The following is a 23,127-nucleotide window of genomic DNA, read 5'->3' on the forward strand; positions in this document are numbered from 1 at the left end:
GTGACATTATAACTGCTTTTCGCTATTTAAGATTTCCATAAATGTTCTTTGAGCAACATCTTGGGGGCCAACCACGTGCCCCCGCATCGAGACGTCAGGTTTCATTGTGGTGTATCAGGGAGCAGGGGACAGAGCAGCCCAGGAGAAGCGAGGACAGTATCCCTCTCCAAGGCAGAGGGCAAGAGGGAATCAGCCAAGGGGCCAAGGGCTGTGGGACCCACTCAGCCACCCCCAGCCCCACCAAGTGCTCCTGCTCCAGACATGCTGGCAACTTACTAAGGTCATGTCGTCGCAGCAGGCAGCACAGGTGCAAGAGGCAGCGTGAGGGTTTAAGATCCCATCCTGAAATGTAAAAAGAAGCACCACGCATTAGAAAGTCAGCCCCTAAATGTGAATCATTTAATAATAGAAGATTTCAACCACTTCTACCATTTAGCTGCCATTCATAAATACAAAAACTCTTTTTTTTTTTTTTTTTTTTTGAGACAGTCTTGTTGGGTTGCCCAGGCTGGAGTGCAGTGGCACGTTCTCGGCTCACTGCAACCTCTGCCTCCCTGGCGCAAGCGATTCTCGTGCCTTAGCCTCCCAAGAAGCTGGGATTATAGGCTTGTGCCAAGACACCTGGCTAATTTTTGTATTTTTAGTAGAGATGAGGTTTTGCCATGTTGGCCAGGCTGGTCTCGAACTCCTGGCCTCAAGCAATCAGCCCACCTCGGCCTCCCGAAGTGCTGGGATTACTGGAGTAAGCCACCGTGTCCAACCTCATAAAGACAAAAATTCTGAGAAATGAGGGCCGGGCATGGTGGCTCATGCCTGTAATCCCAGCACTTTGAGAGGCCGAGGCGGGCAGCTCACTTGAGGTGGCGAGTTCGAGACCAGCCTGGCCAGCCTGGTGAAACCCGATCTCCATTAAAAACAAAAATCAGGCCAGGTACTGTGGCTCACGCCTGTAATCCCAGCACTTTGAGAGGCCGAGGTGGCACGTTTATCCACGAGGTGGATGGCTCACTTGAGGTCGGGAGTTCGAGACCAGTCTGGCCAACAGGGTGAAACCCCATCTCTACTGAAAAAAAAAAAAGGCGGGTATGGTGATGGGCGCCTGTAATCCTAGCTACCTGGGAGGCTGAGGCAGGACAATCCTCTGAGCCTGGGAGGCGGAAGATGCAGTGAGCCAAGATCAAGCCACTGCACTCCAGTCTGGGCAACAAGGTGAGACTCTGTCTCCAAAAAAGAAGCAAACAACAACCAGTAATTTCCAGAGACTTCTCCTTTTCACAGTGCCATTACTGGTGGCAGAACCTATCTCTCTCCTTTCAAGATTTGCAAAAGGCTCTAAAGGAATTGCTTCCATAACAACACACAAGGAGCTGAACTGGAAGGGGAATTAGAAGTCCTCCTTTCTTAGCAGACAGAAGAGAAGTTAGGCGACTTTGAAAGGGTCACACGCATTCAAACAGGAACGATTATCTTAACTTCCACTGTTTTCATTTTGTGCGTATTTGACATGCCCCCTTTCTGCAGCTGCTCTGTGCCAGGCGCTGTGACCTCATGCACTTCTCCCAACAATCCTCACAGGGTCACGATCATCATCATTCCCATGTGAAAAATCCAGAAACTGAAATACGAGAGGGTCAGTCACTCATCCAAGGCCACACAGACACGAGGTGGAGGCTGCAAACCCCGTGTGTCTGACCCCGTGGTCTGTGCCCTCCCTCTGACTGGGCCACCTCGGAGGCCCCGCATCCAAGCTGTGTGTGGAGCACAGGTGAGGACGCATGGACGATACCTGGATGAGGCACTGCAGGGGTCGGCCTGCGTAGCGAATGCTTCTTTTCCAGTCCTTGCTGCTGGCTCTTCCTGCCATGGCCTCAAACTCGGTGGGACTGTACCAGTTCTCCCCCTGCTTGATGCACCGTCCACGGCCACCTGCAAGGAAGAGCAGCAGTCATGATGACAGCAGGTAGGAACGTCGCCTCTGCCATCGCCTCCCTCCTGGGACCTCCTCCGCCGTTCCACCAGCACCAGTACCCCAGCAGCTTGTGTGATCTCACCCACCCATGTGGGCCACCACGGATCTGCCTTTGCAGCCTGTGCCTCTGATCCCCTACGTGATCTCCCCATCCACTGTCTGCAGGCACTGCAAGCTTGACCAGGTCCCACACTGAGCACCTCTAGTACCCACTTCCAGAGCCTTTGTCTACAAGTCCCAAGCTGACCTGGCAACTTGAGGAACGCGTCCCAGCCCTGCCTCCCTCCCACTCCTCCTTGCTTGTCTCCTATCCCGTGGGTCAGATGGGTTTTCACCCCCAAAGGGCTCCCAGGCCCAGCCCTGCCCAGTGCCTCTCCCAGGCCTCAGCTCTAGTTCACAGGAACTGGGTGTCACTTGCACCTTCTGTCTTGTTGTTTTTTTTTTTTTTTGAGACGGAGTCTCGCTCTGTCGCCCAGGCTGGAGTGCAGTGGCTCCATCTCGGCTCACTGCAAGCTCCGCCTCCCGGGTTTATGCCATTCTCCTGCCTCAGCCTCCCAAGTAGCTGGGACTACAGGCACCGCCACCATGCCCGGCTAATTTTTTGTATTTTTAGTAGAGACGGGGTTTCACCGTGTTAGCCAGGACGGTCTCAATCTCCTGACCCCTTGATCTGCCTGCCTCAGCTTCCCAAAGTGCTGGGATTACAGGCGTGAGCCACCGCGTCCGGCCCTGTCTTCCTAACTAGTTCTAGGTGCCACGGTGTTCATCTTTGTCAGCCCCCAATTTATCCCAGTGGGGCTACAAAGGGAAATACAACTTTGGAGTCTGAAGCGGCAGCCCTCACCTGAGCCAAGCCTGTTCTTGTACAGAGTGCCGCTGATGTTCCGGCACCGCACGGGCAGCTCACTGTCGTACACAGAGGGGTCCCAGTTGTATTTAGTTCCACCTTTTTCTTGGCCGGGAGCCAGAGGGGTTGGAGGAGACTGAGGACCTTGGGCAGAGAAAGTGTGTGAAGGTGAGGAGCCGGACGCCAGGAAGTACATACAGCATGCACTCACTTCACAGACACCCACCTCCCCGGAAGCACCACCTCCTTCAACAGCGGGAAAACTCTTCTCCACCAGGAAAATTCCACTGCTTCTACTTAAAATCCATTAATATTTGATATTCCAAATTTACCACAAAAAGAACTAAATAAATTCCTGAAATAAATTCTAGCTATTCTGAAACGTGTTTTGCCCAGGCCTGGGGAGCAGGCACTGCTGTACCTGGGGTGAGGGGAGCTGCCGGGCCCTTCAGCCCGGTGGTCTCCACGATGCTCCCATCTGTGTGGACGACAATCAGTGTGGCTTTTTCGGTGTTCAGGCTGTCCCCGATCTGAAGGGCCGTCCTACCAGACTAGAAGGAAAAACCGCTCCGTCAGGTCACGTCCGAGCATGACACGAGGCGTGTCACTGAGCCCAGCCGGGCCGTCCTCCAGCAGGGCTATGGCTGTTCTCACCAAGAAGGGACGTTCGCCTAGGCACCCCATATCTTCTCCAAAGGTATCTCTCAAAGACTCAAAAACAGAGCCAAGAACAAGAGCAGGCAGTGCCGAAGTCAGTGTGGTGCTGAGGAAAATGCCTGCCATCGCTTGTCAAAGGGAAAGAAGACATGTGCTCCACAAATAGGAAACACCCTGACTTCTGCCTGAGCAGCTCCCACAAGGTCCCCGTCCTCATGCAGGGTCTCCAACAGACCGCGCTGGCCATCACAGACAAGGCCTTGTGCAGGACCACCCTCCAGAGCCCCTTCCAGATGGCGACTGGAGACCGGGGCCTCAGAACCACATTTCCACGCTGGCTGAAGCTGCTGCAACTGCTGCCTGCTTCCAAAACCACCCTTCAAGCTGCACAGACCCCACCACAGGCAGCCAGAGTCCCCATGCCCGCACACCACTGCTGGAACTTGAACCCCGCCGTGGCCAAGTCATCTGACAAACTCTGGCCTGCAGGCTCTGCCCCAGCAGTGGGCAGACCAGAGACTTCCAGGGGCCTCCCCGAACCCAGCATTCTGGGTGCCCCAAGGTTTTAATTCTGAATACAAAACCAACCGAGGCAAAGCGAGAAGACAACTGTTTCTTTTTTTTCTTTTTCTTTTTTTTTTTTGGAGACGGAGTCTTACTCTGTCCCCAGGCTGGAATGCAGTGGTGCCCTCTTGGCTCACTGCAAGCTCCGCCTCCCGGGTTCACGCCATTCTTCTGCCTCAGCCTCCCGAGTAGCTGGGACTACAAGCACCTGCCACCAAGCCCAGCTAATTTTTTGTATTTTTAGTAGAGACGGGTTTCACCGTGTTAGCCAGGATGGTCTCGATCTCCTGACCTCGTGATCCGCCCACCTCGGCCTCCCAAAGTATTGGGATTACAGGCGTGAGCCACCGCGCTCGGCTGACAACTGTTTCTTACATCTGAAAATGTCACTGTCGAATCAGGGCACTTGAGAAGGTTCTCATGCAGTTGAGGGTTCCCCGACACACATGCCTGGCGCCTGGGCTCACGGAGGCCCAAGGGCCAACACCTCACAATGGGGGTCCTACCACTGTGCCTGAGTCACCAAAGACCGGCAGCTCTTCACAGGAGAAAGGGAATGTCTTGTGTCTGTTTAAGAGTCACAAGAGTATTTTTCTTAGGAAGGGAACATACAGTTATTTCAGACTGTGTCCCGCTTTGTTGTCAGTTTCTAAACAGGAAAACACCAGTCCCTGGTCTTCCTGGCCTGGAGGGGAGAAGACTAGCCTCGGCCTCTGCAGGCACTTGCAGGACACCGCCGCTCCATGATGTCAGCATGTTCCAGGCACCCGCAGGTGCCTTGGGTTTCAGCCCTTCCTAGGAAATGAGGCGCCCAGACCCCGCTGCCAGGAAGGAGCAGCCTGACTGAAAGCACAGATCACCGCGTGGCCATGGGTCAGCCTGTGTGTGTTCTCACACCCATCAGAAATAAACCAAGTTTCTGGGCTGGGAGCGGTGCCTCATGCTGTAATCCCAGCACATTGGGAGGCCGAGGTGGGAGCTACCTGAGGTCAGGAGTTTGAGATGACCTGGACAACATGGCGAACCCAGGAGGTGGAGGTTGCAGTGAGCTGAGATCACTCCACTGCACTCCAGTCTGGGCAACAGAGCAAGACTCTGTCAAAAAGGAAGGAAGGAAGGAATGGAGGGAGGGAGGGAGGGAGGGAAGGAAGTTTCCAAGTTTCTTATGTTTTCACTGAAGTCCTTCACAAGTTTTCTGTTTGCTGCCATTCTAACAATAACTCTGATTTCTGGCTGGGTGTGGTGGCTCACGCCAGCACTTTGGGAGGCCAAGGCGGGCAGATCACCTAAGGTCAGGAGTTTGAGGCCAGCCTGGACAACATGGTGACCTATCTTTACTAAAATTACAAAACTTAGCTTGGCATGGTGGCACATACCTATAATCCCAGCTCCTCAGGAGGCTGAGGCACAAGAATGGCTTGAACCCAGGAGGCGGAGGTTGCAATGAGCCGAGATCGCACTACTGCACTCCAGGCTAGGTGACAGAGCAAGACTCCGTCTCAAAAGCAAAACAAACAAACAACCACTCTGCTTTCAGGTATATGAGGATGATGTCCCAGGTGCGTGACCAAGGCTGAAAAGACTACAAGTAACAGGTGCCAGTGGTCCCAGGGAAAACCCCTTTCCGGAGACTGGACCCACCCCGGCATCTGCCACTTGGAAACAAGGTTGCCTGTCCTGGTTGACCCAATGTCCCCAGGTCGCCGAAGGCCCCACATACAAAACATAAAACAAGCTGATACAACATGATCACGAAAGGGCTCTGAAGGTGGCACAGACACTATCTGAAACACAACTGGCTTTCAGCAGTTTCCTAAGCAGACGGCAGTCAGGCGTGCAGAATGAAGAAGGGTGGGAGACTGCGCCATAAACGCTACGAGAACAGGATATGGGGGAGGGAAACGCCCCGCTTCTTTCAGCTGGCCCTGCAGCTACAGGAGTAAGGAGCACAGGCAGGGCAGGGCCTCAGGCAGAGGCTGAACTGCGGGCGGACGGCAGCCTGGGCTGGGTCAGGAGCTGGGAGTCCCCACCCGATGCAGGCCACCAGCCCATCTGATGAGGTGTGACTCTTCACCCAGCCTTGTGAGGCAGCTTCTGCCTCAGCTCTAAGTTCTCCCACCCCAGCACAGCCCGAAGGCTTCTGAGAGCAGAGCGAGCCGGTGCCTCCCTCCCCAGCTCACAGAGCAGACGCGCACCATGGGCTGAACCCCGGGAGAGCCTCAGGGAAGCCCAAGGCCCCCAGCGTGGCACCACTCGCACTGGGCTATGCCCCTCAGAGCAGCTTACCAGAACATGTCCTGAGATGGACGCCGCGTTGGCCACAGACGTGGTGAAGACATTGTCTGCAGCAGCCCCCACGTTGGCCACTGTCACTGTGGTCACCTCTGCAACAGAAGGAGCCTCATTTAAGAAGCAACGAAAGCCAGAACGGACAAAGTGAACAGCCTCACTCAGGTGCTTCAAAGACAGAGACTCCCCCTGGGGTATGTGCACTTGTAACCTGGAAGATCTTAACACTTGCATGAACGGCGCTCGACCATTATTTCTATTCCACAGTCTAAGTCACTCGGCTCTTCCAAGAAAGAGAGGAAATCTATTCTTCCCCAGTAAAGCCTTTTATGTGCAGTAAAAAGTGCACACAACAAACCCACCCGTCCCTATGCCCCAGCCAGCCCCAACTCTACCAAATCACCACTGGGACTCTACCTCCCTCTGCGGCGCGGCTGTGTCCTGCCAGTCAGGTGTGCCCTGCGCCTACAACGAGCTCTCGGCCTCCCCACAGGTGAGGACACCTCCTGGACCCGCTCTTGCAGCTCCATTCCTGCCTCTCCTCCACCACAGGGGTCAGGCCACCGCCGTCAGGTGACCTCAGCCCCATGCTCACCGCCATTGCCCTTGGTCTCTGACCCCTTCCTCCTAAAAAGTACATCTAACCTGCCTGTGCCACTTGGTGCCACCCCACCGCACCCCCTACAACATGGAACTCGGCCCCCTGGCATGCAGACAGGCCCTCTGGCAGCGTCTGCACACAGGGCAAGTACCACAGAGGTCAGCTACACCCCACCTCCTGCCCCTGTCATCCCAGATAGGTCCTGCAGCTCCAGCCTCTGCGTGTTGCAGTGTTTCTAGAGAAACACTTTCTGCCACCAACACCCCCACACTCTCCTCTCTGCCTCTGCGAAGGCTTCCTGTGATGCTCCTAGGCCAAGCAAGTGGCTCTTCTATCATCGAGTTCTAGAATGTCCTGTGCCCAGGGCAATCTCTGGCACACAGCAGATGCTTAAAAGATACTGGTTGAGGCCGGGCGTGGTGGCTCACGCCTGTAATCTCAGCACTTTGGGAGGCTGAGGTGGGCGGATCACGAGGTCAGGAGATCGAGACCATCCTGGCTAACATGGTGAAACCCCGTCTCTACTAAAAATACAAAAAATCAGCCGGGCGTGGTGGCGGGCGCCTGTAGTCCCAGCTACTTGGGAGGCTGAGGCAGGAGAATGGCGTGAATCCAGGAGGCAGAGCTTGCGGTGAGCTGAGATCGCACCACTGCACTCCAGCCTGGGCGACAAAGTGAGACTCCATCTCAAGAAAAAAAAAAAAAAAAAAAACAGACACTGGTTGAATGCGTCCTGACCATACCATTAACCCAGCACTCACCAAACTGCCCTAAAAAATGCCTGTTTCCTGTAATCCCAGCACTTTGGGAGGCCGAGACGGGTGGATCACGAGGTCAGGAGATCGAGACCTTCCTGGCTAACACAGTGAAACCCCGTCTCTACTAAAAAAAAAAAAAAATGCAAAAAACTAGCCGGGCGAGGTGGCGGGCGCCTGTAGCCCAGCTACTTGGGAGGTTGAGGCAGGAGAATGGCATAAATCCGGGAGGCGGAGCTTGCAGTGAGCTGAGATCCGGCCACTGCACTCCAGCCTGGGCGACAGAGCGAGACTCCGTCTCAACAACAACAACAACAACAACAACAAAATGCCTGTTTGCAGTCAAGCACGGTGGCTCACGCCTGTAATCCCAGTACTTTGGGAAGCAGAGGCGGGCGGATCAACTGAGGTCGGGAGTTCGAGACCAGCCTGACCAACATAGAGAAACCCCCATCTCTACCAAAAATACAAAATTAGCTGGGCATGGTGGCGCATGCCTGTAATCCCAGCTACTCGGGAGGCTGAGGCAGGAGAATCGCTTGAGTCTGGGAGGAGGAGGTTGCGGTGAGCCAAGATCGCGCCACTGCGCTCTCGCTTGGGCAACAAGAAGGAAACTCCGTGTCAAAAAAAAAAAGCCTGTTTGCTGTCCGTCTCCACGACCAGATCACACCAGGTGCAGGGCTCACTCATCCTCGCCTCTCAGCACCACAATCCCCAGCAGGCGGCATGGGGCCACAGTGAGAGCTGAACGCGGGGCCCACAGTGAGAGCTGAACGCCGGGCCCGCCGCAGCCCTGGGAGCATCCGCCCAAAGCCTCCTCAGGCGGCAGCGTGTCCTGCTGAGTTACTTAAACCTGGAAACTACCTGACTTCAGCTTTTACCACATCAAAAAACAACAACCATATTTTTCAGAAGAAAACATACGTCAACATATTTCTCTGACATCATGATGAACAGCATCATTTTTCTTTTATGCATTCAGAAAAATACGTGCAAAAATGACAAAAACCTGAAGTCAACCTCATGGCTCCAAATCCCAATGTCAAACCAGAGTTTAGCCACAAAAGCCAACCTGAGAGTCACAAAGCTTTCCCTCCCTTTTTCTTCTTAACCAACAAACAAGCAGCAGTGACCCCCTTGCCTTTGAGGGCCATTCAGTTGACCAAGGGCAGCCCAGACGCTGCTGGGACAGCCCCCAGGCCAAAGACGCACACAGAGCACATGCAATGCCCTGACATACCCAGCACATCAGGACTGGAGTCCAGTTCCTAAACCCGCAAAGCTCCTTAGGGGAAAAGGGCCTCACAACGCAACAAGGAGCTCCTCCAAGGGTCTGAACACTGAGCTGCAAGTCCCTGGGGGACACTCGGGAGCTCCAATGGGGAAGAGTGCAGTGCGTTGGGAAGCTAGTGGGCAGGGAAGTCTATGCCCCACTGACAAGAGGGCGGGACACAGGAGGTGCTGGATGGCAACAGCCCCGTAGGGCATCTGTGAGCTCTGCCCCGGGCTCCCAGTGTTTTGGAGCCTGAGGAGGCTGCTCTGTGTAGCAAGAAACTATGAGCAGCTTACAGAAAAATATGGGCTGGCGAGCCACGGCAGCCTCCCCAGAGGGAGCCTGACAGGAAGGGGGCAGAAGGAGCAGGTCCTTAGGGAAAAAGGCAAGAGGAAGAGGGAGGACTGGGGGAGGAGCCTGCACAGGTAACTCCGCGGCCCTCCTGGGTCACCACACAGCCACGCTGACCTCTGGCATCATGGCCTCCAGCAGGCTGCCCACCCCTGGCTCCTCAGTGCTCAGGTCATACCTGAACTGGCCCTCAGGATGTGGGGGGTTCCTGGTGACCACAGGTGCCCACCCACCCCGGGCTTCTCCAGGACAGGTGGGTGGGGGGAGCCAGGATGAAGGCAGGGCAGGGGCAAGGCTGCACAGGGGGACCAGTAGGAGGCAGGGCTACCACAAAGAAAAGGGAGGGGGGGCCGGTGTGTGCAGCACAGGGCCAGGCCAGGTGAGGCTGGGTGGGTCACCAGCAGCAGGTGTGCGGGGCAGGTGTGCGGGGCAGGTGTGCGGGGCAGGTGGGGCAGGCTGGTCACCTGGGGCAGGTATGTGGGGCAGGTGTGCGGGGCAGGTAGGCCAGGCTGATCACGTGGGGCAGGTGTGAGGGGCGGGTGGGGCAGGCTGGAAACGTGGAAGAGGTGTGCGGGGCAGCTGTCTGTGGCAGGTGGGGCAGGCTGGTCACCTGGAGCAGGTATGTGGGGCAGGTGGGAGGGGCTGGTGGGGCATTGTGGTCATGTGGGGCAGGTGTGAGAGGTGTGCGGGGCGGGTGGGGTGGGCTGGTCACGTGGAGCAGGTGTGAGGAGCAGGTGTGGCGGGCTGGTCACGTGGGGCAGTTGTGCGGGGCAGGTGTGCGGGGTAGGCGCGCGGGAACCGGACGAGGCGAGAGGCCGGCGGGCGCACTTGCCTGCGAAGGCTGCGGCAGCAGCGGTCTCATCGGGGCCGGGCAGGGCCTCGGCGCCCATGTCCATGTGCCCGGGCTCCGCCGCCATCACCGCCACTGCCGTGACCCGCGGAGTCTCCCGCTCCGCCTCCGAGTCTGCGTCCTCCTCCGAGTCCTCGTCCCTGCTCAGCACCGGCTCCTCCGCCTCGCCTCCCGCCGCGGCCGCGGCCGCCGCCGCCACAGCGGCCGCGGCCGCCACCGCTGCCGCCTCAGCCAGGCCCAGCTGCTTTGCCGCCGAGTCCGAGTCCTCCATCCGGACTCCGCCGAGCCTTCCCGAAGGCGCCGTCCGGGGCCGCCCGAAGCGCCGGTCGCTGAGCCCGAAGCGGGGCCCGAAGAGGACGCCCGAGCTGGGCCGAGGCCGCCCGAAGCCGCCGCCCGAAGCCGCCGCCCGAACAGGGACCGAAAAGGCAGCCAGCCGCCGAGCAGACCCGAGCCGAGTCTGCCCGTGGAGCGGAGCCGAGGCGAACCGAGGCTGCCCGAATAAGAGCCGAACCTTCACGAAGCCGCCGAGCCGAGACCGAGTCCTGAATCGAGGTGGGTCGAAACTCCCCGAAGTGGGAAGCCGAGTCAGTCCGAATAGGTCCGAGTCTGCACGAGGGCTTCCGAGAGACTGCGCCCCGGCTCTCCTCACTGCCTAACAGGCTGAGACGGCTGTTGTCCTCGGCCGACAGGGCTGGACGGCTCTAGGCAGATTCTCGCCGGCGCCCGGCGCAATTCTGCCTCTCAGAGACAGAGCTTAGTGCCGCGGGTTTCGCCCTTTCCCGCTGCCGGCGGGAGCCGAGTCAGCCCGAGGACGAGCCGAGCCGAGCCGAATGTCCCCGAGTCCGAATGCTCCCGAACCTCGGTTCTCCGCCTCCTCCCTTCCGAAAGTGCCCGAGCGGTGCCGGACGGACTAATCGAGCCTCGGCCGTGGCTCGGACGTCCGCTCCCGAAGCGCGGCGCGGTCGGGCCCCTTCGTCAGGAGACGCGAAAATGGCCGAAGGAGCGCGAGCAGCGCGGGCCGAGAGGCTGCCGGGATCGCGACGGACCGGCGGGCGGGGCGGGTAAGATGGCGGCCGCGCGGCGAGGTGAGCTCGGGCGGGTGGGGGCTTCCGGGCTAGCCGCGGCGGGCGCGGCGTTTCCCTGTGGTGACAATCCGGTTTCCGTTTTCGGTGCGCTCACGGGGCTGTGCTACCGTTTCTACGTGAGCGAGACAGCTCCGTCACCCCATCGAGAAGCGCGGCCTGGCCTGGGTGGCGGGCGTCCTGCGCCCCGAGGAGCTCGCCCGCGCGCGGGCGCCTGGGCCCGGGCAGGGTGGATGCGGAGCGGCTTTGGAGCGGCTCTCTGGGACCCGGTCCCCGACAGCTCTTGTCCCGCGCGTGGCTTTTGTGAAGACACGTGGGCGGGATGGGCGCGGGGTTTCGGTAGCCTTGGAACCTTCGCCAGAGAAACCGCGGGTGCCCATGCCTCAGCCGTCCTGCGTGAGAGACTCGCCTCCGAGAGGAGGAAGGGAGAGACCAAGGCAGTAAATCGGCCGTGCTGCAGAGGGGCCGCTTTCTGCTGTCTGTGGGTGCAGCCGGAGCTCTCAAACGCGGGCACTGAAGTGCCAGACCTTCGAGCGCGTTGTCTGGAAATTAGGTGCTTTGTTTTAAAGGAATAACGAATGGCTGTTGCATAGGCAGAGCAGCCTCTAGTAATCAGGTTTGTGTATTTTCATTAGGTTAAAAATGAAGTTTAGGTTGGGCGCAGTGGCTCACGCCTGTAAGCCTGGCACTTTGGGAAGCCGAGGCTGCAGGATCATTTGAGACCAACCTGGGCAACATAGCAAGACACCCTCTCAACAAAAAAATTGTAAACATCAGCCGGTCGTGGTGACGCACCCCTGGGGACCAAGCTACTCTGGAGGCTGAGGCTGGCTGATCGCTTGAACCCAGGAGGTCGAGGCTACAGTGAGTCGTGATGGCGCCACTGCACCCCAGCCTGGGCGACAGAGCGAGACCCCCCTCTACAAAAAAAAAAAAATTAAAAATTAGCTCGGGGAGCCTGTGGTCCCAGCTACGTGGGAGACTGAAGCTGGTGCATCACTTGAGCTCAAGAGATTGAGACTGCAGTGAGCCGTGATCACACCACTGCACTCCAGCCTGGGCAACAGTGCGAGACCCCCTTCTACAAAAAAAAATTAAAAATTACCCCGGGGAAGGCCGGGCGCGGTGGCTCAAGCCTGTAATCCCAGCACTTTGGGAGGCCGAGACGGGCGAATCATGAGGTCAGGAGATCGAGACCATCCTGGCTAACACGGTGAAACCCCGTCTCTACTAAAAAATACAAAAAACTAGCCGGGCGTGGTGGCGGGCGCCTGTAGTCCCAGCTACTCAGGAGGCTGAGGCAGGAGAATGGCGTGAACCCGGGAGGCGGAGCTTGCAGTGAGCTGAGATCAGGCCACTGCACTCCAGCCTGGGCGACAGAGCAAGACTCCGTCTCAAAAAAAAAAAAATTACCCGGGGAAGGCCGGGCGCAGTGGCTCACGCCTGTAATCCCAGCACTTCGGGAGGCCAAGCAGGGCAGATCACCTGAGGTCGAGGGTTCAAGACCAGCCTGACCAACATGGAGAAACCCCGTCTCTACTAAAAATACAAAATTAGCCTGGTGTGATGGTGCATGCCTGTAATCCCAGCTACATGAGAGTCTGAGGCAGGAGAAATCACTCGAACCCAGGGAGGCAGAGGTTGCGGGGGGACAAGATCGCACCATTGCACTCCAGCCTGGGCAATGAGCGAAACTCTGTCTCAAAAAAAAAAAAAAAAATTACCCCAGGGAGCCTGTGGTCACAGCTGTGTGAGAGGCTGAGGCTGGCAGATCACTTAACCCCAGGATGTTGAGGCTGCAATGAGCTGTGATCACGCCACTGCACTCCAGCCTGGGCAATAGAGCAAAACCCTGTCTCTATAAAAATTAAGTGTATACTAGAGCAAGATCTCTTAACACACCTTGTCCGTTACATCAGGGAAAACATTTGTTCTCTTTTACTTCCATGTTTAACTTCGTCTGACACAGCTATTCATAGCCACGTTGTGATTACAGTAAGTCACTAACCAAAAATGTCCTGAAAGCCAGGGCTAAGTTCAGTCAGAATGAGCTCTTGCAGGTCTAGAATTGTTAGAACAGCCGCCCTATAACAGCTGGTTATAGCCGCCCTTCATATTAATTATTTAAATGTTACATCACTTAAGACTTTTATACAGTTTCCCTCAAACGCCACAACTTCAATCTGTAGCAATGAGCAACTAGGAGACACATTGGAAGTGTTTAAGAAGCCAACCTCTAAGGGAACAGAAGGGACAAAAACCCCAATTAATGCGAAATCATCACAGATAATGACAGGTATTTAGGTAGCCTGGTTTAGCTAGGCCCTGGAAAAGGACAGATCGGGTTTAAAGAGTGGTCTGCCGGTAACACGATGCGACGTGGTTTGCCGTGCACTTGGCTTCCTGCTTCCAGCCTGTGGCGCCTCTTTCAGGAGCCCAGTTCTGAGTCTCTGATGCCGATGTCCTATATTTACCGGCTCAAGACGCTTGCCCACGGGAGATTCCACAAACTCTGGCACAGAAGGCCCCAGATCTGCTCAAGAAGCTGTGGGATCAGCCACAAAATCTCACTAACGCCAGGTTTCTGTCCTGCCCTCCCTGGCATTGAAGTGGAAATGGAACAGAGAGGCTGTGTTCAGGTTGCTGTCCTGCCTGCCGCCCAGCGATGCAGCTTGAGCCTCCTTTTATGAGAGGTTTCCGCCCAATTCTAGATCTATATTGATGTATTTACACATGTAGAGACGTGCACATATCACGTGTGCAACTAGCGTGAGCGCTTTTCAGACAATTAGTCTGACCCAGGTCACCGTGGATCCAGGATGAGTCAGGGGAGTCTTCAGATGCAAAACCTCAGAATTGAAAATGCGGAAAGAGGCTCCACTCACTCCTCGGGCTTCCTGTCATCTCTCAGGTCGGGGTGGGAGAAGGCCTAAGAGGTTGCATGATAAAAAGATTGGACTGCTGCATTGCTAGTTTTGAAAATTCTTATTTTTGGAGGGATGTTTGGGGATAAAATTCCAAAGGAAAGCAAATGTCTCTTATAAATTATGAAAAAAGATTTGTTACAACCTAAGTCAGAAAAGATTTTCTTTTTTATTTCTTTTTTTTTTTTTTTTGAGACAGAGTCTCGCTCAGTCGCCCAGGCTGGAGTGCAGTGGCTCAATCTCCGCTCGCTGCAAGCTCCACCTCCTGGGTTCACGCCATACTCCTGCCTCAGCCTCCCGAGTAGCTGGAACTGCAGGCGCCAGCCAACACGCCCAGCTAATTTTTTTGTATTTTTAGTAGAGACGGGGTTTCACCGTGTTAGCCAGGATGGTCTCGATCTCCTGACCTCACGATCCGCCCGCCTCGGTCTCCCAAAGTGCTGGGATTACAGGCGTGAGCCACCACGCCCAGCCGAAAAGGTTTTCATTAGTCATATATGTGTGGCAAATACAGAGAAGCCACAGACAACGAGGGGAGCTGCTGTTTGGGTAGGCTCAGGGTGCTGCTTTCCCTGAGGGCCAGCTGGGTTGGGCCCAGGGTGAAGTGGAGGATTCACTTCCCACCAGGGTTCCTCCCGTACTCGCTGTCTCCAGCCTCAGGTTCTGAAAGGCAGAGACTCCTAGCCTCGAAGGATGGCTAGAGAGGCACGGGAGATACCTAGGGGCAGGCCCACGGTATATATTTACTGCTTTCTATAAATATGAGATCAAAAGAGAATAAAGCAGGGGTGGTTCCTATCATTGTGGAGCGAGCCCCAGGAAAGCCTCCTGGTGGCTGTCGGGCCTTGCTCACGGCCCCTTTCTCTTTCAGGGAGAGGCTTCTCCACAGTGGTATCCTGCTGCGTGCCCCTCCAGGACAACACCCAGAGGCCCGAATTGCTGCCACACACAGAGCGCTCGGCCTCACCCCACGTTTTCCTTAAGTTCTGTCTAGTAATTCCACTTTCAAGAGGAGAGTGTTGCTTGACAGATTCAGAGAGTTGATGTAACTTCCTTGGATCAGTTGTGTTGGCTCCATCCCCTACCTGCTCAGCCCTGCACAAAGTGGCTAAGCACGCCAGACTGCCCGGCTCCAAAGAGGATGGCCACCTGCCTCTGTCCCGGCCAGTAGTGGCAGGAAGATGGAAATTCCTCACTTTGAATGTCCCTAGATTCATTTTATTTTATTTTTGTTTGTTTATTTTATTTTAAGGACGGAGCCTTGCTCTCACCCTGGCTGGAGTGTGGCAATCACAGCTCACTGCAGCCTTGGCCTCCTGAAGCTCTGGCATCACAGGCGTGAGTCACTGTTTCTGGCCCCATAGACTCATGTTAGCATAAACAAATAGGAAATGTACACAGCTCAGGAAATGGCTAGTAGATACTTAAGTCCCCCCAAACAGAAATATATTTCCTCTGAAGAGCGCAGTGGCTCATGCCTGTAATCCCAACACTTTGGAAGGCTGAGGCGGGCAGATCACTTGAGGCCAGGAGTTTGAGACCAGCCTGGCCAACATGGTAAAATTCTGTCCCTACTAAAAATACAAAAAATTAGCTGGGTGTGGTAGTATATGCCTGTAATCCCAGCTACTCAGGAGGCTGAGGCAGAAGAATCACTTAAACCCAGGAGGCGGAGGTTGCAGTGGGCCAAGATTGTGCCACGGCACTCCAGTCTGGGCAACAGAGCAAGACTCTCTCAAAAACAACAAAAAAAAAGAAAATGACAAAGTTATTTTTTCTCCCTAACTCATAACTGGGGCCAGAGTCAGGGTGACATCACTGGGAGTGTCAGTGTGTGGAGGCTGTCCTCTGACCAGTCCACAGTCACTGAGGGCAGGGGCTGCGGTGCACATAGACTGCATTGTTCTGGCGTGGAGGGGGGTCCCACAAAGGCCTTGCCAGCTCATGGGACCCCACTGGCAGCCAGCACAGTGGCAGAAGCCTCCAATGGGCAGTGAGCCGTTGCCAGGACCCAGTGGTCCCGTGGTGTCTGTGGCCACCAAACAGATGACAGAACCAGCCCCTCTTGTTCAGCCACCTGGGAGGCTGCTCCCAGGCCCGTTGAGCTTGAGGATTCTTAACCACTCACCAGCTCTCTTCAGTTCCCCTTCAAATGCTGTTTTGTCTCAGCGGAACGTACTACGCCCTATATTTCCTCGCCACGCTCCTGATGATCACATATAAAAGTAAGTCAGGCCGGGCGCGGCGGCTCACGCCTGGAATCCCAACACTTTGGGAGGCTGAGGCGGGCGGATCACTTGAGGTCAGGAGTTCGAAACCAACCTGGCCAACATGGGGAAACCCCATCTCTACTAAAAACACAAAAAGTAGCCGGGCTTGGTGGTGGGCGCCTGTAGTCCCAGCTACTCAGTAGGCTGAGGTGAGAGGATTGCTTGAACCCACAAGGCGGAGGTTGCAGTGAGCTGAGATGGCGCCATTGCACTCCATCCTGGGTGACAGAGCAAGACCCTGTCTCAAAAAAAAAAAAGGAAAAGGAAAAGGCAAGCTGAGGTGGCTGCCGCTGCTGCGCCAGGTAACTTGTGTTCCGTCTGCACCTCTGCTCTCCAGGTCAGGTATTCAGCTGTCCTCACCACTACCTGGTCCTCGATCTTGCTCTGCTGTTTCTGATGGGGATTCTGGAAGCGGTGCGGTTATACCTGGGTGAGTGGACGTTAACACCGTGAAGAACCTGTCGTAAGAGTTGCTATCTGTTACCACAGCCTTTCAATAGTAATTATTTTATAGTATGGTTCTCGGAGACGTTTTTTATCCAAACTGCTTGCCCAGTTGCTTTGCAGGCTCACCTTACAGTGTCATTAAGTATTAATTGAGAAGTTTTGTCCCAGAGACAAACAACGCTGGGGGCATCGTTGGGAGAGACTGTGTTTGGAAGTGTGTCTTGTAGAAGTCACTGGGTAATGGCACTGAGATCAGAAGCCCAGCCCACCACCACATCCGGAGCTCTGGAATATTCACCAGCACCCCCTTCCCCTTGGCCTCAGCCGTCGGAGGAGAGAGCCCTGGAGAGTCTGGCAGGTCCCAAAAGGCAGCAGAGTCTAGAGGGGTGGGAGCCCCCAGCCTCCGGAGTCCAGCTCTAGGGATCCCCACGTCTGCAACCCCTTCAAGTGACCTACTTTTTTTGAGAGGTCTCACTCAGTTGCGCAGGCTGGAGTGCAGTGGTGCAATCACAGCTCACTGCATCCTTGACCTCCTGGGCTCGAGCAATCCCCCTGCCTCAGCCCTCCCCCTCTTCCCAAGTAGCTGGGACTATAGGCGCCCGCCACCATGCCTGGCTAATTTTTTTTTTTTTTTTTTTTGTGGTGAGAAAAAAAGGAACAGGGTTTTGTTTTTTTTTTTTTTTTTGAGATAGAGTCTCACTCTGTCGCCCAGGCTGGAGTGCAGTGACGCAAACTCGGCTCACTGCAAGCTCCACCTCCCAGGTTCACAGCAGTCTCCTGTCTCAGCCTCCCGAGTAGCTGGGACTACAGGCGCTCGCCACCACGCCCGGCTAATTTTTTGTATGTTTAGTAGAGACAGGGTTTCACCACGTTAGCCGGATGGTCTCAATCTCCTGACCTCGTGGTCTGCCTGCCTCGGCCTCCCAAAGTGCTGGGATTACAGGTGTGAGCCACTTCTCCCTGCTGGAGACAAGGTTTCACTAAGTTGCCCTGGCTGGTCTTGAACTCTTGGGCTCAAGCAGTCTGCCCACCTTGGCCTTCCAAAGTGCCTGACCTCACTCCCCTTTTTTTAACCACACAGTTTGTTCAAGGATATATTCTTGTACAAGATTCAAGGGGTGCAGAAGTAAAACATGGAAATTTGCCCTCCCCAGAGCTCACCTCTGTGGCCAGTGGGGTGCAGGCTTCCAGCCCTCTGCGTGCTCATGGTCATAACACGTGCACCTAAACACACGTGTATGTGAAACATTGCCCTGCCGTGGGAACGCAGTGGGCACTTCCAGGGCGCTTTGCGCCTGCCAGGCTGGAATCTTGGACGCCTCTTGTTCACACACAGATACACCCCAATGCTGGATGTCCAGTGAGGAACCGAGGCTGCAGAGAAGGGCGGCCCCCACCCTTCCTTTTGTTATCAGGCCTCAGACACACTAGGAGGATGGAGGCGAGTTCTCTCAGTTGCCCATTCCACTGAGGGGTGCCCGGCCGTCAGTGTCTTGTCTGCACTTACAGATGGTCCTGGAGCCTCTACAGCTTGCTCCCCAGAGTGGGCACTGCTGGGAGGGTGCGAGCGCCACTGCTGCACAGAGGCCCGGTTCTTGGCCGGATCTTCGGGGGCCTGGGCCTGCCCCAAGGTGGTGGGGACAGGGTGTTTGGCCCTGCTGGGGGCTGCTAGGCCAACGGGGACCCTCCCCAAGCGTGCCGCACACTGCAGGATCTCCAGGCACCTGGGCTCAGCTAGTGACTGACACATTTGTTTGCTAAATACGCGGTTTTGTTTTTAATACGTATTCATGAAATTTTCCAGACCTGGCCTTGGACCAGAGAAAAATATTTTGGGAATTTTTCAAAAAAATCCCTTCAGTTCCACTTGGAATTAGGAAAAGGTGGCAGGTGCAGTTGAATCATTTTAGAAACCAAATTCACCCTCGCCCACACAGCCGACCCAGAGACAGATCCCACTTGCCCCAGGAGGGGCTCACGCCCGTGCTGCACATGCTCTCTGGCTCTCCTGGGTTCTGGGTGGCCATGGGGGCTGTTTCCCTGGAATTCCCCGGGCCCTGGAGGAACATAGGGCAAGGATCTGCTCTGGTCCCAGCAGCCTGCCGGGTACCTGCGGGCGGTGGGCTCTGGGGATCACCCTGCACCACCTTCACTCCCCCTTTTGCTCTGTTCTCCAGGTACCAGGGGCAACCTCACAGAGGCTGAGAGGCCGCTGGCCGCCAGCCTGGTCCTCACGGCCGGCACCGCCCTCCTCTCTGCCTACTTCCTGCTTTGGCAGACCCTGGTGTTGTGGGCCGACTGGGCCCTCAGTGCCACACTCCTGGCCCTTCACGGCCTGGAGGCCGTCCTGCAGGTGGTTGCCATTGCAGCCTTCACCAGGTAGCTGCGGGCACCCAGAACACCCCACACTGGGGCCCTCCTCCTGGGCCCGACCAGTCCCCCAGCTGTCACCTCCCCGTTCCTGGACAGGAAGGCACTTTTCCTAGTGACTGGCCATCGATGGTTTTGGATGGCTCCATCTGTCCTGGCAGGGGTGGGAGCAGGAGCCAGAGCAGAACAAACTGCTGGAGGCCCTGGTGTTGGGAACAGCTGCAGGGAGGGACCACACAGAACTGCCTTCAAGGTGAGTCCTAGGAGCGCACACTCAGCCCTGTCAGTGGGGTCTGGCGTCAGCAGCCAGGCCTCCAGGGCTGAGAGGGAGGACAGAGCCCTTCAGAACAGAAGCCTCGTCTCACCGCCTCCCCCATCACCCCCTAGTTCCCTGATGGTCCTAATTTGTGTTCTGAGACCACAGTTTACTCCGTGGCCAGGCCCCACCTGTGTTTCCAAGTCCGGCTGGAGAAGCAGGATGGGGTAGGCCTTGTGCTCTGAGTGCCCCCAGCTCTGCCTCAGAGGCAGGCAGGCCCCGGCGGCAAGAGTGCACGCTGGGTTCCTAAAGCAATAAATGCAAACAAGCCAACAGCTCCGGTGCTTGAGAATTTCCATCTCAGCCACGCTCCTCCCTTTAGGGGCTTCGGAGGAGAGGTCAGGGCTGAGGCCGGGGATGGGACTGCAGGAGAGAGAGCAGCTGCGGGGACCACATTGTGAGCCTCCGTCCACTCCAGTTTTAGCAAGTTTTGCCTTTTGCACTGAGTGCTAAACAAATTCTAGCTCTGTGATTTTTTTTCCCATTCCCAGATTTACTGTAAGTTTTCCTTAAAAAGTATCTAAGCTGTTATAGTAGCTTTCCCTTCATTTGGTTCTCTTGTGTGTTTTCTGTGTTTGGAATAATCACATCCTAATATCTAGATATTTTGTCTTCACCGCATTTTGTAAATAAAGAGATGTGTATGCCTCCTTGAATTCTCCTAATTATGGCCACCTCCCCGACCCCATCACCAGTTCTCCCACCCTTCAAGAGAGCACACCCTGCTTGCCAGCTGGTCAATTCCTGGCTGGCCTCGCCCTCGGGCCCCGGCTGCTGGGCGCCTTCTGTTCGGTGGACTCCTGAGGGCAGGAGGCTGCGGGACTGTCCTGGGCCTCCACTGGGGCTCCCTCAGCTGGGGTGGCTGTGGCTGTGGCACCCGGACAGACTTTCCTGCCTGTCTTCGTGGAAGTGATAGGAGCACCCCGTTGTCCTGGGCGGACTTGCTTTGACCTGCCTATCGCCCCCAGATAGGCCACTGCCTATCGCCCCCAGAGGCTGACCTGCAGGACGGCTCTCAGGACCCGCCTCCCACCCCTGTGCCCTTGCAGCAGAACCACACACGCCAGCGCCTGAGCGCCTTGGGCCCCCTCCCTCAGCAGCGCCTGCACTCGCAGAGGACCGGCTGGGCATGCCTGCCATCTGAAGGACTCAGCCCATGAACCATGCAGACCAGGGAAGGGCCTCCTCCCCAAGGCTGGAGACCTGTTACCTTCATGGTTAATGGATCCTGACACCTCCAGTCTCAGTGGGCACACAGGCAATGGTCACCTGCTCCACAGGGACCGCCATGGCTCCAGGTGGCCCGGAGTAGATGGGGCCTGAGAGACCAGCCTGTACCGTCTCCTGAGGGCAGGCTCGGCACTCAATCGTGTTGACAGGAATCGTGTTGACAGGCACCCGTTCAGGAGTGGAGAGGGACACCCCCCCTCAGCTGTGCCCTCCAGCGCCTGTTTCCCACTTGGCCACTCCCAGCTCTGCCTCCAGGAAGGGTGAGGGCAAGGGTGCACCGTGGGGTTGGCGTGTGTGACCCCTGAGCTCTGGGTCAGGGCAAGCTCATGCATGGAGCAGGATCTTGGCATGCAACCTGCAGGATCAAACTGCAAAGGCCGTAAACCAGGAAGCCAGGCCTTGCCCGGGCTCAGGGGCAGGCACTGGGCCTGGAGGGGGAGGGCCACTTCCTGCCACCCCTCCACCGAGCTCACCTGTGGCACCTCCCCAGGAAGTGCTCTGGCCAGACCAGGGTAAACACGCTCGCCCTGCCCCTCTGGGACTGGGGCCCGGGGACCCAGACTCTTGGCCACACTCATTCCCACCCCCTCATTCCCACCCCTACCCAGGACGGCAGCCGGAGCCTTGGGTCCCTGTATGGGCCTGGGGTGCCCTGTGCCCCTTCACCTCCTCCCTGTCCAGTTTAGTGCTGTGGCAGCCCGTGCTACCCGCTGTGTCCGCTGCACCCTGGCCTGTTCTGAGCAGTCAGAGCAGCTGGGCAGCAGGACCATCCTGGGAGCCAGGTAGATAAGACAGAACCAGACACTCCCCGTGTAGTGGGCAGAGGGTGGGGCCTGAGCCTGGCCACGGGGCAGTGCAGGGAGAGGCATCCTGAGAGGGCCTCAGGTGTCCCCACTGCCCCCGACACCCCATCTCTCAGCGCCCAGGCTGGGCAGAAAAGGGGCCTTGGAGGAGCCCCTGCACTGTGAAGAAGGGAGGCCCCGTCCCACTCCGGGAGCTCAGGGCCCCAAGCCTGGGTCTGTGGCATGGTTGGGTCCTGCCTGACACCCACCCAGTCACAAGCCTCTACCCAGCTTCCCCAGGCCTGGGGCGGGCCCGCTAAGGGAAGCGACTCTGCTCCACGCCTGGGGCACCTGGGTCGGCCGAGGCTCTGACCTCCCTAGGGCTGGAGCCCTTCCAGCATCACGCCAGCGCTGCCCCCGAAGTCCCATTGGCAGCATCCCCCCGTGCCCCCCGGCCTGCTGGGGCGCAGCTAGGCCCTGTCCAAGGAAGAGCTCGAGGCCTCGCCCTGCTCATCCCGCGGAGGCGGCCCTGCGCCCCGCCTGTCACCAGCGCCCCAGCGCCAGGGGCGAGGCCCGCAGAGGGGCCCCCCAGGTGGGTGTTGGGGAGGGCGGAGAGGGCTGGGGCTAGAGCCCAGGCGGGGGCGGGGCGGAGCTGGGTCCGAGACCGGCGGGGGCGCCTCCATCCCACGCCCTCCTCCCCCGCGCGCCCGCCCGCTCGCTCTCTGGTGACTCCGCAACCTGTCGCTCAGGTTTCTCCTCTCCCAGCCCCGCCCCGGCCCGGCCCCGCCGAGCGTCCCAGCCGCCCGCGGGAGACCGGGCGCCTCGCGCGAACAGACGGACGCACGGGTGAGCGCCGAGGGGACAGGCCCAGCGCAGGGCGCCGGGAGCAGGTGAGCGCTGCGGACCCGGGGAAGCGCGCCCACCCGGGCCTCAGTTTCCCCGGTGGCGATGAGACGCGGGGCTTCTGGTTCCGGACACCCGGCCGGGCGCGGCGTCGCAGGGCGCGGAGCACTTGGAGGGCGGCTGGGCCGGGGGCGTGGGGCAGGGGGCTGGGGTCCTGGCCGGGCCCCCGCCTCTCCTGGACGGGTCCTGCTGCAGCCCGGCCTGCCCACGTCGGTCCTGGGCGGCGGCTGGCGAGCAAGGATATTTTTAAGCCAGCGATGGGTGACTCACCCGCCCCGTCCTGCCCCTTCCCAGCTCTGGGGCTTGGTGGGGGCAATCCCTGCGTGCGGAGAGCGCAGGTGGTACGGAGGCTTCTCCCGCTTCTGTGGGCCGCAGGACCTTCCCGAGGTGAGCACCGCACGCCCACTCCCTGTGGGCCGGAGCCAAGAGGCACTTCCTGGGTGTCGGAGCCCAGAACGAAGCCAGTGGCCCGGGAAGCACCAGCTGGGTCAGTCTCCAGGTCAGGGTCGGGGGGGGGGGGTTCCGGGGGGGTGGGGAGGCTGGGACGGGGGCTGCAGAGGCCCTGCCAGGTGAGGCAGGAGGGTGGGCTGGCAGGAGCCTGTGGGCAGGCGAACTTCGGCCATCCTAGATTCCTGGTCCCTGGGTCC

At 57.5% G+C, this 23,127-nt stretch overlaps 2 protein-coding genes across 2 annotated transcripts in view; one reads left to right on the plus strand and one right to left on the minus strand.

Moving 5' to 3' along the window:
• Nucleotides 1–10,926, minus strand: part of DEAF1 (DEAF1 transcription factor) — a 48,927-nt gene extending 38,001 nt beyond the window's left edge. The window contains exons 1-6 of the mRNA XM_026447283.2: nucleotides 10,139–10,926; nucleotides 6,324–6,421; nucleotides 3,238–3,367; nucleotides 2,814–2,960; nucleotides 1,787–1,926; nucleotides 277–342 (exon numbers count right to left, since the gene is read on the minus strand). Coding sequence (XP_026303068.1) covers nucleotides 277–342; nucleotides 1,787–1,926; nucleotides 2,814–2,960; nucleotides 3,238–3,367; nucleotides 6,324–6,421; nucleotides 10,139–10,427 — 870 coding nt within the window. The 5' untranslated portion in view covers nucleotides 10,428–10,926. The remainder of the gene's footprint in view (nucleotides 1–276; nucleotides 343–1,786; nucleotides 1,927–2,813; nucleotides 2,961–3,237; nucleotides 3,368–6,323; nucleotides 6,422–10,138) is intronic.
• A 38-nt stretch (nucleotides 10,927–10,964) lies between these two features.
• Nucleotides 10,965–20,221, plus strand: TMEM80 (transmembrane protein 80). Its single transcript, XM_026447287.2, is given in 6 exon segments — nucleotides 10,965–11,167; nucleotides 11,169–11,241; nucleotides 15,034–15,053; nucleotides 16,294–16,387; nucleotides 16,770–16,862; nucleotides 19,057–20,221. Coding segments are annotated over 6 exon segments (651 nt in total). The 5' UTR covers nucleotides 10,965–11,002; the 3' UTR covers nucleotides 19,263–20,221.
• Nucleotides 20,222–23,127: the final 2,906 nt, after the last annotated feature.

Source organism: Piliocolobus tephrosceles, chromosome 13, assembly GCF_002776525.5.
Source record: "Piliocolobus tephrosceles isolate RC106 chromosome 13, ASM277652v3, whole genome shotgun sequence".
Classification (NCBI taxonomy): domain Eukaryota; kingdom Metazoa; phylum Chordata; class Mammalia; order Primates; family Cercopithecidae; genus Piliocolobus; species Piliocolobus tephrosceles.